At 61.1% G+C, this 14528-nt stretch overlaps 1 protein-coding gene across 2 annotated transcripts in view; it reads right to left on the bottom strand.

The window, feature by feature from the left end:
* Nucleotides 1–2674: 2674 nt before the first annotated feature.
* The window catches only part of TECPR2 (tectonin beta-propeller repeat containing 2), a 62391-nt gene continuing 50537 nt past the window's right edge, over nt 2675–14528 (bottom strand). For both annotated transcript variants that reach the window (XM_016165997.2, XM_036238212.1), the window contains exons 18-20: nt 5301–5442; nt 4743–4892; nt 2675–4406 (exon numbers count right to left, since the gene is read on the bottom strand). In XM_016165997.2, coding sequence (XP_016021483.2) covers nt 4255–4406; nt 4743–4892; nt 5301–5442 — 444 coding nt within the window. In that variant the 3' untranslated portion in view covers nt 2675–4254. The remainder of the gene's footprint in view (nt 4407–4742; nt 4893–5300; nt 5443–14528) is intronic.

Below are 14528 nucleotides of genomic sequence, written 5' to 3'. Positions count from 1 at the left end.
GACTGCGGCCAGAGCGGCACTCAGCAGTGAACCCCAACCCGTCAGGGCTCAGGGGCCAGAACCTGCACCCGAGACCTGCTGTTACTGAGAACCTGTGCCCAGAGCACAGGGAGCAAGGACCCGCCCGGCCCGCCTCCGGCCCTGCCCACGTGACCCTGTGCCGCTGCAAGCGACCCCCACCCGCCAGCCCCGGACCCCGGCCTCCCCACTCTGACTTCCGTCCCTCCCGATCTCTTCACCAACTCGACACCACCGAGAGCGGTTTCCTGCGTTATCCCGGGTCCCTCTGAACCAGGGTGCTTCCTGCAGTCGGAGGAGTCGGGCAAGGCCAGGGCGAGGCCGCGCCTGCTGGGCCTGCCCCAGGGCGTGAGACGCCCCGGGCCACGCTGACAGGCTCCATTTAAAATTGGAGGTGCAATGAACACGTGATAAACACAGAGTTTGCGTGTGCAGTGTGAGAAGTGACGTTACCACCACTCCAATCAAGGCAGGTGAAGACAGGGGTCTCTACCTTCAGTGATTTTAAGAGAACTTCCGTTCACAGAATTCTGCTCCCAGCAGAACCCTGGGCTGTGCAGGAGTCCAGGGCGGCGGGCCCCGGCCCTGGCCCCCAAGTGAAGAGGCTGCCGGCCTGCCGTCCCCTCCCCCGCAGGCAGCCGCTGCTCGCTTCGTGGTCTGCTTTCTCCCAGGTTTTCCTACGTGCATACACACACGTTAAATTTGTTCTATGCAGTGTGTACATATCAGACCACTTACCCTGTTTAGTGCTTCTAAACTTACTGTAGAGTAAGCACTTCCCTGTAAGGCAAAACGCTTTGTGAATGAGGTTTTTAGTCTTTGATGACGACTTGGTGATATTTGAGCTAATGTTGATACTAGAAAGAATTAATGTTAGAGAGGACTGAGTTTTTAAAATGCAAATTTTATTCATTTTTGGAATAAATAATACATTTACATGGCTCAAAATTCAAAAGATACAAAAAGGCATACACTGCAGGGAGCCGCGTGACCAGCTGCCCGTGCCTGGAGCATTTCTTCCCGCCCCGCCCGCCCTCTTGGCCGGAATCCTGAAAAAACGTCAAGCCCACCGAGAGCAAGGGCGTGAGGAGCCTCGCATTAGCTCCCCCGCCCTCCTCCTCCCGTGGGTGTGGTCACCAAAACCACACAGCGCGACACCCAGGAAACCCACTGTTCCCACGGCGACTGCGTGGCGAGGCCCGCGGCCCTCCCTGCCCTCCCTCGGGACCGCACGTGCTCATGACTGTGCCCAGCGTCGGCCGCTGCAGCGTTTGAGTCGCGAACCTGGCCGTGTGGCCCGTCCTTCCCGCCTTGGGACCTGCTCTCGAGGACAGGTGTCCAGGAGCAGAGTTTGTGGGCTTAAAGTTAAGGCTGCCAGTGGCTTTCCCAGGTCAGGGCCAGCAGGGGCTCCCCGATCTGCTCCATCTGCACCCCTGCCCTGTGGAGCCGGGGCGCTGGCGAAGCGCTGCCTTCCTACTGGTGGGTACGAGCTTTTAGGGTGTATGTTTAAGATCACGTTTCTTGCAATTATTTCCTTCGATTTTATGAGGGTTTTACAGTATTTTTACACTTCGAAGAAATCGAATCTACTTTTCCCTGTGGCTTTTCCCACCACTTGAGTTTAGAAAGCCCTTTGCCGTCCAGAAATCAGACACAGTTCCCCTCCCCACTAGTTTTAAGATCCTTTAATCTAACATTTACTGTCCAAATAATGGGGCAGTGGGCACCACGGTTCTGAAGTCGGGCCTGTCCCCTCGCCTGCGAGGCCGCCTGCCTCACGCGGACTCCCTGTGGGCCTCGCCAGACTCCCGAGGGTCACGGGCCCTTCCGCCCAGGCTGCGCTTCATTCGTGGGGCCTGTCACGGCTCTTGGCAAGTCTCACTTGTTCCCTTCCCCCAGGACAGAGAGGGGCATCACACAGCACAGGTCTGAGGTTCCTGGGCCGGGTTCCAAGCCCAGTGCTCCCTCCGTCACCTTGAGCAAGTTCCTTAACCTGAGTCTCACGGGAACAAACAGCTGCACCCTGCGGGACCCGAGCGGCGACGACAAGGCTGTGCACGTCGGCCTAGGAGCGCGGCCGGCAGAGCCAAGGGCGTGTTTCTGGGATGAACACGAGGCCATGAATTCCTCACTGCCCCCCGCCCCCGCCCCAAATCCCAGCGGGGACCTGACGAACTGCGATAATCCGCAGGTGCCTCGCATGGACTGAGGTCGCCGCCCAGCACACTCGCTCCTGCGTGAGGAAAGCCGAGCGACCTTCCTTCCCTCGCGCCTTCCCTGACGTCTCCTGGAAAGCGTGGCTTCCTGGACGCGTGACAGTTCGTGCTCAGCCGTTTCCTGGTACGTGTCCTGCTGCTGTTACGGACGTGACCTTTCCCGTGTGCTGGTCTCCAGGGGGGCATTTTTGAAACTTGGTTTTGTTTCTCAGGCGGAGATGAGACTCAGGGCCTGGACCCCCTGCAGAGCCCAGTCTCCGTGGGCCCCTGAGGGGAGATGGCCCTGTGCTCAGCTCACAGTAACATGTCCTCCCCAGGGGTGACCGCGAAATCATGCCCGCCTATGCTCTCCGGGCAGGGGGGCTGGGCTGGCGACCCTCGGCCAGCCTCCGTGTGTGCCTGCTGAGGGCACCTTCTCAGGCTCAAACGTCAGACTCGCCCAGGTTTCAAAGTCTAGTTTATTGCACTGTCTCAAAGCACAACTAAAACTAAAACCAGAACGAAAACTACAGAAGCACTGAAGCAGAAGTTGTCTAAAAGCACCGAGCTAGCCTCGGGTTTAACTGCACTGACGTCCTGTGGGCTCGGGAGGGCTCTGCTGTCGGAGGGCCCGGGCTGGGCATGGTGGCCGCAGACCAGCCGCTGCGTCTGGCCCAGGGCGGCCTGTGCTGTCACCGAGCTTAGGAGAAAGGGCTCTACAAAAGTGTGAAGACGTGGGACTGCGGCGTCTCGTCTGCGTCTAGCGCTGGAAGACCCCCACCTCACGGCTGGCTGGGTCCTGTCAGGGAACACGTTTTGTCACTCTTCACCTGTGGCCTGTGGGCTCTCGGACACACTTGGTAGAAACCAGGCTTCGAGTAGCTGGGCCCTGGGCCAACGGCAGGCTGAAAACAGCAGCCAGGCCAGAGTGTGGCGTGGAGCTGTGTCCAGCAGGGAGGGGTGGTGGGCTCGGGGCGGGGCGCACGGGGGGCTGCCCGCGAGGCGGCTGGGCACTGCGGGCTGACCCCAGGGACCGACCCCAGCAGGCACCAGCTCTGGCCTTCTGGGCGGCAATCGAATGCCCCCACGGAGCCAGCGGGCAGGTCCTGTGGGCACCCCGCACGTCCGGACACGCGGGGGCCACATCGCCCCCTCTGAAGCTGCGGGCGAGGACAGCGCAGGCTCAGGATGAGCCACGGGAAGGAACGGAAGCCTCTCCGCTGGCTTCAGAAAACACATTTCTCTTCTAAATTTGTGAGATTTGACTTCAAGTGAGTCACCTCATTCAGGTTTGCAACACAGCGAAAAAGGCAATGATTAGTAGGCAGCCTCTGAGGCGCTCCTGGGTTTGCGTCCGCCAGCGGCCTGAGTGGGACACCTCTCTGAGGACATTTCTGAGTCGGCCGGCCCGGCCATGGTCCCCACGTCCACGTCACCCACTGGCCTTTGCTGTTCTGCCCGCCTCGTGAGTGGGCGGGAGGGCGTGGAGGGCGAGTGCCTTCTCCGCCCCGGCCCGGCCAGCGCCCCCTGCAGACACGGCCTTGGTCCCACCTGGGCTGGAGCACGGAACGTGAGCTAGCACCTGCCCCCTCGGAGGAGGTGCGGGGACCCTGGGATGGACACGGAGCCGTCGTGGGGCGCACTCGCCTTCGGCTATCGACATGGCTGCCTGCGGGGCGCACGGCTGCGTCCCCTGGCCCGGCCTGGACCCGTCCTCCCCGCGTCCTCCCCACAGGGGGAGCCGGAGTGGCCGGCGGCGAGAAGGCGACGGCGGCACACGGGTAACTGCTGTGGGGACTGGCCACGGCCTCTGTCCCCGCGCGGGGCCCGGGGTTCGGAGGTGCTGCTGACCCAGCCATGGCTCTGATCGCGGGGCTGAGGCTGCGGGTCTGGAGGGAGACGGAAAGGAACGCGGGTGACAGCAGGCGTGGGCGTCCGACGCGGCCCGACGGGTCCGGGCGAGAGGCGCTGAGGCGCGTCCACGAGTGAGTGACTCGGGCCGACAGTCCCCACGCCAGCGTCGCCTCCTCCCGAGGCCCCTTCAGATGACCTCCCACTCGTCCTCCAGGTCCTCGGGGTGCGGGGAGGCGGCGTGGCTGCTCGGGGCAGCGTGTGAGTGGCTGAAAGTCCTTGTCAGCCGCTGGAGGAGGCAGCCGGGGGGGCCCACTGCCCACAGCTCGTCTGACGAGGTCACTGCAGGGACAGGAGCCGGCCGCACGCTCGTCAGTCACCCGGGCCGGGGCGAGGGCAGCTGGAGCCGAGCGCCTGGGTCCGGGCCCAGACACGGCACTTTCCAGCTGCGGGTCCCCCACGCCACCCAGGACCTGTGCCTGTTCCCCAGCTCAAAGTGGGTGGCCCAACACCTTGTCCCCTTCCTGGGGACCCTGGCAGAGCTCGGGTGGTGGCTTCCCTCCCGCAGCGTGAGCCTGGGAGGGGCTCTGGCAGGGGGCTCTCGCCCTCGGCTCCCATAGGAGCAGCCTGTGAGCCCGAGGACGCACCCCCGGGAGCCCCGCAGCGCCCGGCACCTGCCTGTGAAACACGTCACGGTCCCGGGAACCTTCTTCCAGTAGTCTCCGGCCGGGTTCTTGTCGGTGATGCCGTACCGCCGGGCGAGGTGGCTGCTGGGGCAGCGGGCCCACACGGTCCGGGCGCTCAGGGCCAGCTGGCAGGCCTGCAGCCCTGCAGGCGAGCGGGGGGCGTCCCTCTGCTCAGGCCCGCTGCGGCCACGCTCCGCCCACGCACTGCCCCTGCCCGAGGGCCTGTGCTCTCCCGACTGCACCGTCAGCCGCAGCGGCCTTGGAGCTGGCGGCAGTGCCCTGTTCTGGGCTGGCCTCGGAGTGGCAGCCGCAGAACAGGACGCCCCGTCGGCAGCAGTGGCGAAGCCGCGAGGACCCAAGACCGACGGACCGAGGGTCCGGGCAGCCCCGAGCGAGCGTGCCACAGGGCACTGCAGGACTCAGGCGTTCCACGTGCTGGTCCCTCAGACGAGGACTGCTTAGTGCGCACGGGCTGGTCGCCTGGCCCAGCAAAGCCTGAGGGCGTAGCCACGGCCGCGGCGTGGCGGATGACGCGCCCGCCGGGCCCTACCTGGCACGTGCTCCCAGTCGGTGCCCACGGGCATCTCCTCGGTGATCCCCACTCGCACGTGCACATTCCACCTGCTGTCCAGGGCCCACAGCATCTGGTCGTTGGGGCTGGCGTGGACGCTGACCAAGGTGACCCCGGCGGGCTGGAAGCAGAAAGGGCCTGTCCTCAGGGGCGGAGCTGGTGGGACACGTTACTCTCGAAAAGAGCAAAGCCGAGAGGTGTGGAGAACTGGGGTCGGTGACGCGCGGTGGGAAGTTCTAGAAACTCAGTGACCGGTGCTTGCCGGCCTGCCGCTCCGCCACCCATCCATTCCGCCATCCCTCACCGCGGCCACCCGTCACCTACCATCACCTGCCCACCCACCCAACAGGTATTTACGTGAGCATCTACCACATGCCCGGCACTGTGCCAGGTACTAGGGTCCGATTCCCTTGGCTCCTGGATTTTACAGTCTGGTGAGAGACATGATGTCAATCAGTCACTAGAAGTTTACGGCTACACCAGGCAAGAGTGACAAGGGACAACGAGGCACCTGAGAACACATGGGGTGAGACTGGGGGGCCAGGGAGGCTGCCCGAGCGACCGAAGGACGGAGCACAGCGGCCCGAGGGGCTGGCGCGAGGCTGGGCGGCTGGGGTGCAAGGCCGGGCGGCCCCGTGTGGGGTCTGCCACCTCCATCCCTGGCGGGGAGGCCTGCGGGGTGCTGGGCCCTGGGCTCCTGCCAGGTCTGGAAACGTGTTTGGGGGCAGGGGGTAGGAAATGGGGCGCGAGGTGCACGAGGTTCGCCGGCTGGACTGAGAACTCGGTGCTGTCGGGCAGGCACGCCGCCCCAGCCTCCGGGAGCGACGGGCTTACGCTGCAGGCCGCGCGCAGAACGTGGGCGATAAGGCAGCGAAGGGCTTCGCAGAGCTCACCCGCCTCGGCCACCCGCCCCGCGGGCCCCCGGACACGGCACAGGAGGCGCCGCCTCGCAGATGCCCACCGGGACCAGCCCCGGCGAGCCTGCTCCAGCGGCCAGGCAGGGCCCAAGCGGGGCGGTCAGAAAGCAGGCCATGAAGCCTGCTCCACCCCACGGAGGCCGTTTTCGCACTAGGAAACTTGATCTTGCTGAACCCACGTCCCTCCGAGAGAAGGTGAGCAGACCAGGTCCAGGGGTTCCCGAACCTCAGAGTCCCTGGGACTTGGGGGGGGATGGGGCTCTGAAAACGGCACATTCCTGGGCTCAGGGCCAGCCCTTCTGCATCAGGCTTTGGGACTGGGGTTCAGAAGTGACCGCTCAGACAAGCGCCCAGGAGGCTCTGATTCGGGCGGCTGAGAAACAGCGCCGTGATCACTCCATTAGAAAAGAGCAGCCTTTCAACAACGGTGCCGGGAAACGTCCACGTGCGGAAAACGAGGCTCGATCCCAGCCTCGCGCCACGTGGAAGTCGACTTGAAATGGATCAAAAACAAATGGAAGAACTAAATCTGGCGACGCTTTCTTAAGACGCCACCAAAGGCACACGCACGAAAAGATAAAGATAAATTGGACTTCACGAAAATCAAAAACTTATGTACGCCAAAGGCCACCACAAAGAAATGGAGACAACCCACAAAAACGAGAGAAACTCTTCCCAAATGATATATCTAATCAGGGACTCATATCACGAACAAGTGAAGAACTCTTAAAATCCAACAACAAAAACACAAAATTTATAAAGGGCAAAGGACTTGAACAGACAACAAGTGCATGAGAAGATGCTCAACGTCCTTAGTCTTTACGGAGATGCAGATCAAAGCTGCAGTGAGAATACCGAGAAAAGAGAAAATGGAAAACGAGTCGTTGGCGAGAATGTGGAGACACAGGAACTCTGACTCCGCCGGCGGGAGTGGGAAACGGTGCAGTTGCCGCGGGAAAGTCTGACGGGTCCCCGAAAGGCGAAACCCAGGGCTACCCCCCGACCCAGACCCCGACAGGCGAAACCCAGAGCTACCCCCCGACCCGGGCCCCGAAAGGCGAAACCCAGAGCTACCCCCCGACCCGGGCCCCAACAGGCGAAACCCAGAGCTACCCCCCGACCCGGGCCCCGAAAGGCGAAACCCAGAGCTACCCCCCGACCCGGACCCCGAAAGGCGAAACACAGAGCTACCCCCCGACCCAGACCCCGAAAGGCGAAACCCAGAGCTACCCCCCGACCCAGGCCCCGAAAGGCGAAACCCAGAGCTACCCCCCGACCCAGACCCCGAAAGGCGAAACCCAGAGCTACCCCTCGACCCAGACCCCGAAAGGCGAAACCCAGAGCTACCCCTCGACCCAGACCCCGAAAGGCGAAACCCAGAGCTACCCCTCGACCCAGACCCCGAAAGGCGAAACCCAGAGCTACCCCCCGACCCAGACCCCGAAAGGCAACCCCCTGACCCAGTTACCTAAAATTTCTTATTCGTACTCAAAACTTCATAAAAATGAAAAGATGCAACTTACAAAACAGAGTAAATAAGTTTAAGATGTGAAAATCATTTGGAAATGCTAAAAAATCATGTGCAGTCTTGGTGTGCTTTCACACTGAGTGTGTGCAACTGCTCCTGCTTATTACTAAGTGTCCTTCAGAGTGGGTGTCAGGGACGGAGCCACGCCCCTCTCTGCAAGTACCCCGTGCCCTGCTCTGATGTTTACAAGCCAAAGGGGTGCTGTGGGCCGTCCAGTTTTCTTTAAACAAGGCCTCATGGTGTGGGGGCGGGAGGAGGTACCGAGCTGCCGTCTCCTGTTCCCAAAAGACGTGGGTCCCCACTAACTGCCACGAGGAAGGAGGCACATTTGAGCCACTCCACGCCGCCCACACTACAGGATAAACTGTGACTCTTTCTGCTCATCAAGAACCTCTGCAGACAGAACTGGTTTTACGCACTGAAATCTTGACTAGACAAAGTTCAAGTTAAAAAGTGACGTGTCCACCTGATGGGCTGTTTCTAAACTGCCATTCCCCGAGGCCCGGCTGCTGTGGGCGCACCGCCTGCCTAGCCCCAGGGCCCACAGTGACCGTCCTCGGCTTGGGGGACTCATCTTCGCTGTCAGGTGCAGCGAAAACACTGCTTAGCTCAGATAACGTGAGCTGGAAATGCGAGAGGCTGTGTTTGCCAGATAAGACAGGCTTGTGTTTGAGTCGCTGCCTCCGGTTTCCTCATCTAGAGCATCCTCCCGAGAACGCCGACTCCGCCCTGGGTGTGCCGGGCAGGACGGCAGGCTGTGGAGCCGCGCCCCGGGCAGCTGCACACGTGGAGGCTGTGGCCGGGACCGCAGGCCATGGCGGGAGCTGCAGGCAGAGCCGTCCGCCTCACGCGCCCGGCACCCTGCGGGCACGCGCCGGGGCGCAGCGGGCCGTGTGCTCGTGCCTCGGGAAGGCCCGCGCGTCTGCACCCAGCCCCTTGCCGCGTGCTGCCGAGGCCGCCTCAGGGGCCTCCCAGCTAGCGCACCCACGCCTCGCCATCCCACTGGGCCTGTGCGGGGAAGTGGCTCCGGCTGGTCCCTGCTGCCTGCAGGGTACCCTGGCCCTGTGGCATGCCACCCGCCACGGCGGGGGCCACCCCCTTCCTCGGGGTTGGCCAGGTCCCACAGCACTGGGCTTGGCTCTAAGCAAACGGGCTTCTCGCCCTGCCTTCCAACTGCTCCCTGCTCTGCGGAGCGCAGCTCACAAAATGCCTGCTCCAGCAGCCTCTGCGGGGCCCCTGTCCCCAACTACTGGCAGAAACTGGCACCCGCCAGGCTCGTCCCACTGAGCCGTCCCGTGTGCCCCCAACACCTGAGTGGCCTCTAGCCCAGGCAGACGCAGAGAGAACCCATGATGCTCTTCAGGTTCACAGCCGCAGTGCTCCAAGTGTGGTAGGTTCCCAGAGCATCTCACGAAAGGCCCATGAAACCGACCCCGGGGACAGCAAAGCCCGGTATCCCAAACAGGAACTTGGAGATGAAGGGCAGAACAAAAAAGTCCAAGCGCGAGAGAAAACAATGCCTCTCACTAACAAAAGCTCTGGCTTTTCTGTTTCAAGGGCTTACCAAAGCGATTTTGGGCTGAAAGGGACCTAGGAGGCCAGCTAAGCCCAACACCCTCGACTTCTGGGTGAGCGGACAAAACTGACGCTGGGAGACGGGGGCCCTGCCGATGCCTGGGCCGGGGCTGCAGCTGACGTGTCTCGGGGTGCACGCGCACACAGCGCTCAGCCCGAGCGGCAGTAAATCCAGGCTGAGAAAATTAACGGGAAGTGTCACAGCCAGAGGACACATGTATCTAGACAGATCGTGTTGGTGCGGACCTTATGTGAACCTGGATGAAATTCGGCAGGAGCATTTCGGAACCACGAGGTGGACTGAGCCGAGAGCCTGTAACGTGACAGCACAGGTCACGCAGGGACGATGCCTGGGGGAACCCACCCCGGGCCAGCGCGCGTGGCCCTGAGTGCTGGGCGTGCGCCCTGGGCCAGCCCCTCCTCCATCCTGTTTCAGGAAACCTCTGAACCGCCCACTGGACGCGATGCATCGCGGACGCCGCTTTTCCCCGTTGGCTCGGGGTCTGGGGCGCGTGCCCCGGCGCTTGGCGGCGCTGCGCTTGGGCTGCTGAGCCATGGGGCGCACCGGGCCCTCCGCCGCACGGCCCGGCCCTTCCGGTGGCTGTGCTTTCCGACTGGCCGGTGTCTGCAGCTGCCCTCTCCTGGGGCGGATCCGTGTCCAGCGCCTGGTCCAGCCTCACTTCAGACCCGCCTGGGAGCCAGGCGCCCGCGCCGACGGGCCTGTGCGGGGGGGGGGCCAGCAGACGGGGGGGCGGGCTCGGTGGGCCTGTGCGGGGCGGGGGGGCCAGCAGACGGGGGGCGAGCTCGGCGGGCCTGTGCGGGGGGGCCAGCAGACGGGGGGTGAGCTCGGCGGGCCAGGCGCTGCCATCTTTGCCTCCCCTGTGGCGTGTGGCCCGAGGCAGACGCCTCCCCCTCGGCCGGTGAGCCAGACGCCCTTCGCAGCCCCTCCGGCTGGGCTTCCACGCGGACTCCCAGCGCGTGTTCTGGCCACGTCGGGCCTGCGCTGCTGAATGCCCGTGGCCGCGCAGACCCATGGTCTTCGCCCCCGGCGGGTGCACCCTGGCGCTGGCCCCGGCAGCCCCCTGGGAGCAGCTCTGCTGCCACTCGTCACACTCGTCTGGCTTAAGCACAGGATTTTATTTGAAGAGTGAGTTCTATGGCTACAAGTGTCTTTTTCTGACTCTGCTGAGTGAGGCCACCAGGGGCCAGGTTCCTGCTGCTTCCCTCTCCTAGCTGGCTGACTGTGAAACCAGAGGGCGCCGCCTCGCTGACCCCTGCAGTGGCTCCGGCGATTTCCTGGGCGTCCGCATGTGATCTAGAGTGTGACCAGGACCCGGGACACATGGCCTCTGCTAACTGCAGGGGCTGTGCTGAAGAAAAACGCTCAGACACAGGTTTCCTGGGCAGCGCTCACGGTCTCCTCGTCCTGAGTGGGCGCTGGCGAGGCCGACTCCGACCGCCTCTCCGTCCACCACTTGAGACTGTCATGGACACCGGCCGGCCAGCTGTGCCTGTGGTGAGCATCAGGGCTCCGGCGCCAACACCAGACTGCAGAAACTTGATCCCAGGTGCACTGGCCACTTCATGTCTCCGACAGACTGTCCCAGGGTTGCGGCCTCACGGGCAGCCCAGCGCGGAGGCTCTGCCGGGCCTGGCCCTCCAGACTGGAGTGGCCAGAGCATGACGCAGGAGATCGCGCCAAGGGGACCTGGAGAGGACACCTGACGTGTCCGAGCGAGGTGTGGAGAGGGAACTGATACAAGCAGCAGAGAGCCGGAGCTGAAGGTGTGAAACCACACAGAAAACTGGCCAGAAAATGCGACGATGAGCAAGTCTGGGCGGAGAATCGTACAGATGGGTGAACGGAGTGCGGTGTGCTCCCCGGCGCGGCCGTGAGGAGCGTGGGCCTGGCCGCGAAGGGGCTGTGCCCCTCTCTTCCAGGGGGAGTCGCTGAGAACACCCAGGGCTAGAAGGGTCCAGAAGCGGCCCCGGAGCAGCTGGCGGGGAGGTGGTGGGCACTGGCGGCACGCGGTGGAGAAGCGGCAGTGCGACCCTGCGCACTCCCCCGGCGACCCCGGCCGGCGCGCACACCCCCGTCTCCGGTCTGGCTGCCGCATCGCGTGTGGAACGGTCACAGCCGTGTTTCTTCAGGGATTTTCCATGTCCCTCCGCTCTGCCTGCATTTATGCCGGGCCAGGTGCAGGTGTCTCTTGCTCACTGATGCTCTGAATTTTTTTTCAGGCTTTTTTCTGTTTCTGTTCGGATGGTTTTTGTTACTACGTCTTCGAGTTCACTATCTTTTCTTCTGCAACACCTACACTGCCATTAACCTCATCTGCTGTATTTTTCACCTTAGACCTTGCAATTTTAATCCCTAGAAGTTTGATTCGGGTCTCGTTTCATAAACGAGAGGAGGGCTACGCCAAGTCCAGCTGTCGGTCTTGCTGGACGGAGAGCAGACAGAGGAGACAGGACTCTGGCGCTCGGCTTCATAAACGTCGGCTGCGTGCTGCAGTCTGCGTGAGCACATGCGCCTAAGGACACCCAGAAAAGCCAGTCGTGATCCCTGCTGGGGAAACAGAGACTCGGAGCGGGAAGAAACACTATTACGTCCAACCAAACTGGGTCTCACGTCTGCTCGAGGGTATGGTTTCCCTCCATTTTATACGGGCAAAGTGTTTTTGAATGAATATTTTAGGGTTTTTTTGCTACCTCGAATGTGCTGCCAAGTAGAGGAAGTGAATTCACATCTACTGTGGGTCTTCTTGGAGCCAGATACTTTATATGCATGATTGACAGTCCCACCCCCATTTTACTAGGAAAATTGTGAATCGTGCGAAACGCTGCGAGGACTTTGCAGGGAGCGGCCAGCGGCCCCCACCGATGGTGGGTACCGGCCTGCCTTTTCCTCTGTCTGCCCATCGATCCCCCTCACTTCTGAATGCGCCTCGGAAGCAAGCTGCAGACATTGCTACGGAGCCCCCGACACGTGTCACCATGTGCTTCCTGCCTTTTCTTGAGGGGAAGTTCATGCGTGGCAACGGCTCAGGCTGCAGGTGCGCCATGCTTGGCTTTCCACAAACCCTCGTCCCCGGGGAAGCAGCCTCGCGCCCTCGACGGTCATTCCCCTGACCCAGGCAACTAGGGACCTGGTTTCTGCTGCCAAAGCCTCGTTTTGTTTGTCCTGTTCTAGGGTTCCATGTAACTGGAGCCTTACGGGTGACTGTTCACGGTGCCTTCTCTCCCCAAGATGATGGCCGCGGGGCTCCCCATTTCATCCTGTTTGTCTGCTTTCATTACTGTGCGGTGGCCCGTAGCCATCCCGCTGCACCGCCCGGACAGGGCTTGAGTGGCCTCTCAGAGTGCACCCTCAGTCACTCATGGCGACTGTGGTCGTGACTGCCCAGCGGGCTCCTCACTGCCAGGCGGCAGCCAGGTCTGCCCTGCCCACCACGGCTTCGCCGTCGCAAACAGCTCTGGGCACGTTTCCGATCATTTCCTAAGACTGGTTCTCACTGGCAAGTTGTTCAGAATTATGAACTACTTTTTCTATAACTCACATGCTAACTGCAAGGTATTCAGGAAACAGGGAAAGCGAAGCTAAAAAACCAGCCCCAGCAGACAGAATGACTACTGTCATCTGCTGTGCGTCTCACGGACTTCTTCACCGTGTCCTTTTCTTTATACGAAACGGTCATCAAGCACATTTTGTGACTGACGTTCTGCTTGATGACACGCCGTGCCGAGAGCTGTCACCGCCTCACAGTTGGACTCGGCCCCTTTCAGCAAAGCCTTGGGAACGTCCCCTCGGGCGCGAGCCATGGAACCAGCCACGTTTTTTCTTTCTCTTATTAAAAACCGCGACTCCCGGTGCGACTGTCCACTGCTCTGGCGCCGAAGCCTTGTTCCCCGTCCCAGGAGACGGTCACCTGGTGCTGTAGGGAGGACAAGCTGTGTCGGGGGTTCCGGTCCAGCGCTGCTCATGGGGACACGGGGAGGGACCTCACCTACAACATCTCAAACGAGGTGAGAGAGCAGGTGTCATTGTCCCCGAAGCCTGACGCTTTCATTCCAGGAGGGAATGCGAGTCATCGGCACTCGGCTGTACCCGCAGAGCCCGGCTTTGGGGCAGGGGGTGCCCCTCTCCTCCCGCTGTCTGTCCCCTGCTGTGAGTGACCAATGCCAGCTCAGTGGGTGCCACCAGAGGGTAGAAGGAGTAAGAGTGACATCGAAGATTGCTTAGCTCTGCCCTCGATCAGAAGTAAAAAGAATAAAAACTCCTTTAATTGCTCTGTGTTCCGGTGTCTTAAAATGATGTCACATTCCGACGAATCAATGGAAGACCTCGTTCCCCAGTTCAGAGGAGGGGTGTGTGTGTGTGTGTGTGTGTGTGTGCGCGTGTGTGTGTCCGTCCTCTAATGCTAACATTCTCCAGCGAAAGCCTTCCTGTTGTCAGGGGTGAACTTTTTCTAAAGATCTTGCTATGGGAAGTCACAGCGAGTTCTGTGCCCAGCGGTGGCATCGGTGAGCACAGCATTCCTCACAGGTACTGTGTATTATCACGTTGGTACATTTATTTTATTTTGTTGTTCATACAGCTAAATATAACTAAAGCAGTTGAATTTAAAGTACTTTTTAATGTTAGTTTGGCCATTTGCAGTCATGCTCGTCTTGGTTTTCCAAGCTTCACTCTTTTCCAGGAAAGCTATAGTCCAGGCAGAGTGAGGGGCCCTCGAGGACCGGTGAGCCAGCCCACCCAGGGTGTCGCTGGGGCCTGCGGAGAGCAGGGTCTGCTCCGGAGGCGAGAGGGGGCCAGGAGGCGGAGGGGAGCACAAGAGTGGCCAAGCAGGTCCCTCTGAAGGAAGAGGGGGCCACGCTGGGGGCAGGGAGCAGGGCCCCCGCTCCGCTCAGGCAAACAGGGCCAGCAGACCAGGAAGTCACACCAACTGTGCTATTAGCTTTAGAGCTAATTTTAATTATGGACAGAAAATTCTCCAAGTGAAGCAGCAAACTCAAAAAAAAAAAAAAAAAAAAAAAAAACCAAGATGCTAAACACGACTATAAATATTTCCTCCAAATCCTTCTAAATGTTAGCAAGTCTGAAAACTGAGTCATTTGTTTTGAGCACTTTGTTAAACTTCACCCCAAAACTACTACGGGGGGAGGTTTTACCAGAGGAGAACAGGA

This window comes from Rousettus aegyptiacus, unplaced genomic scaffold, assembly GCF_014176215.1.
Source record: "Rousettus aegyptiacus isolate mRouAeg1 unplaced genomic scaffold, mRouAeg1.p scaffold_m13_p_3, whole genome shotgun sequence".
In the NCBI taxonomy this organism is placed as follows: Eukaryota; Metazoa; Chordata; class Mammalia; order Chiroptera; family Pteropodidae; genus Rousettus; species Rousettus aegyptiacus.
Note: the sequence above shows the minus strand (reverse complement) of the source record. Positions and strands in the feature narration are given on the sequence as shown.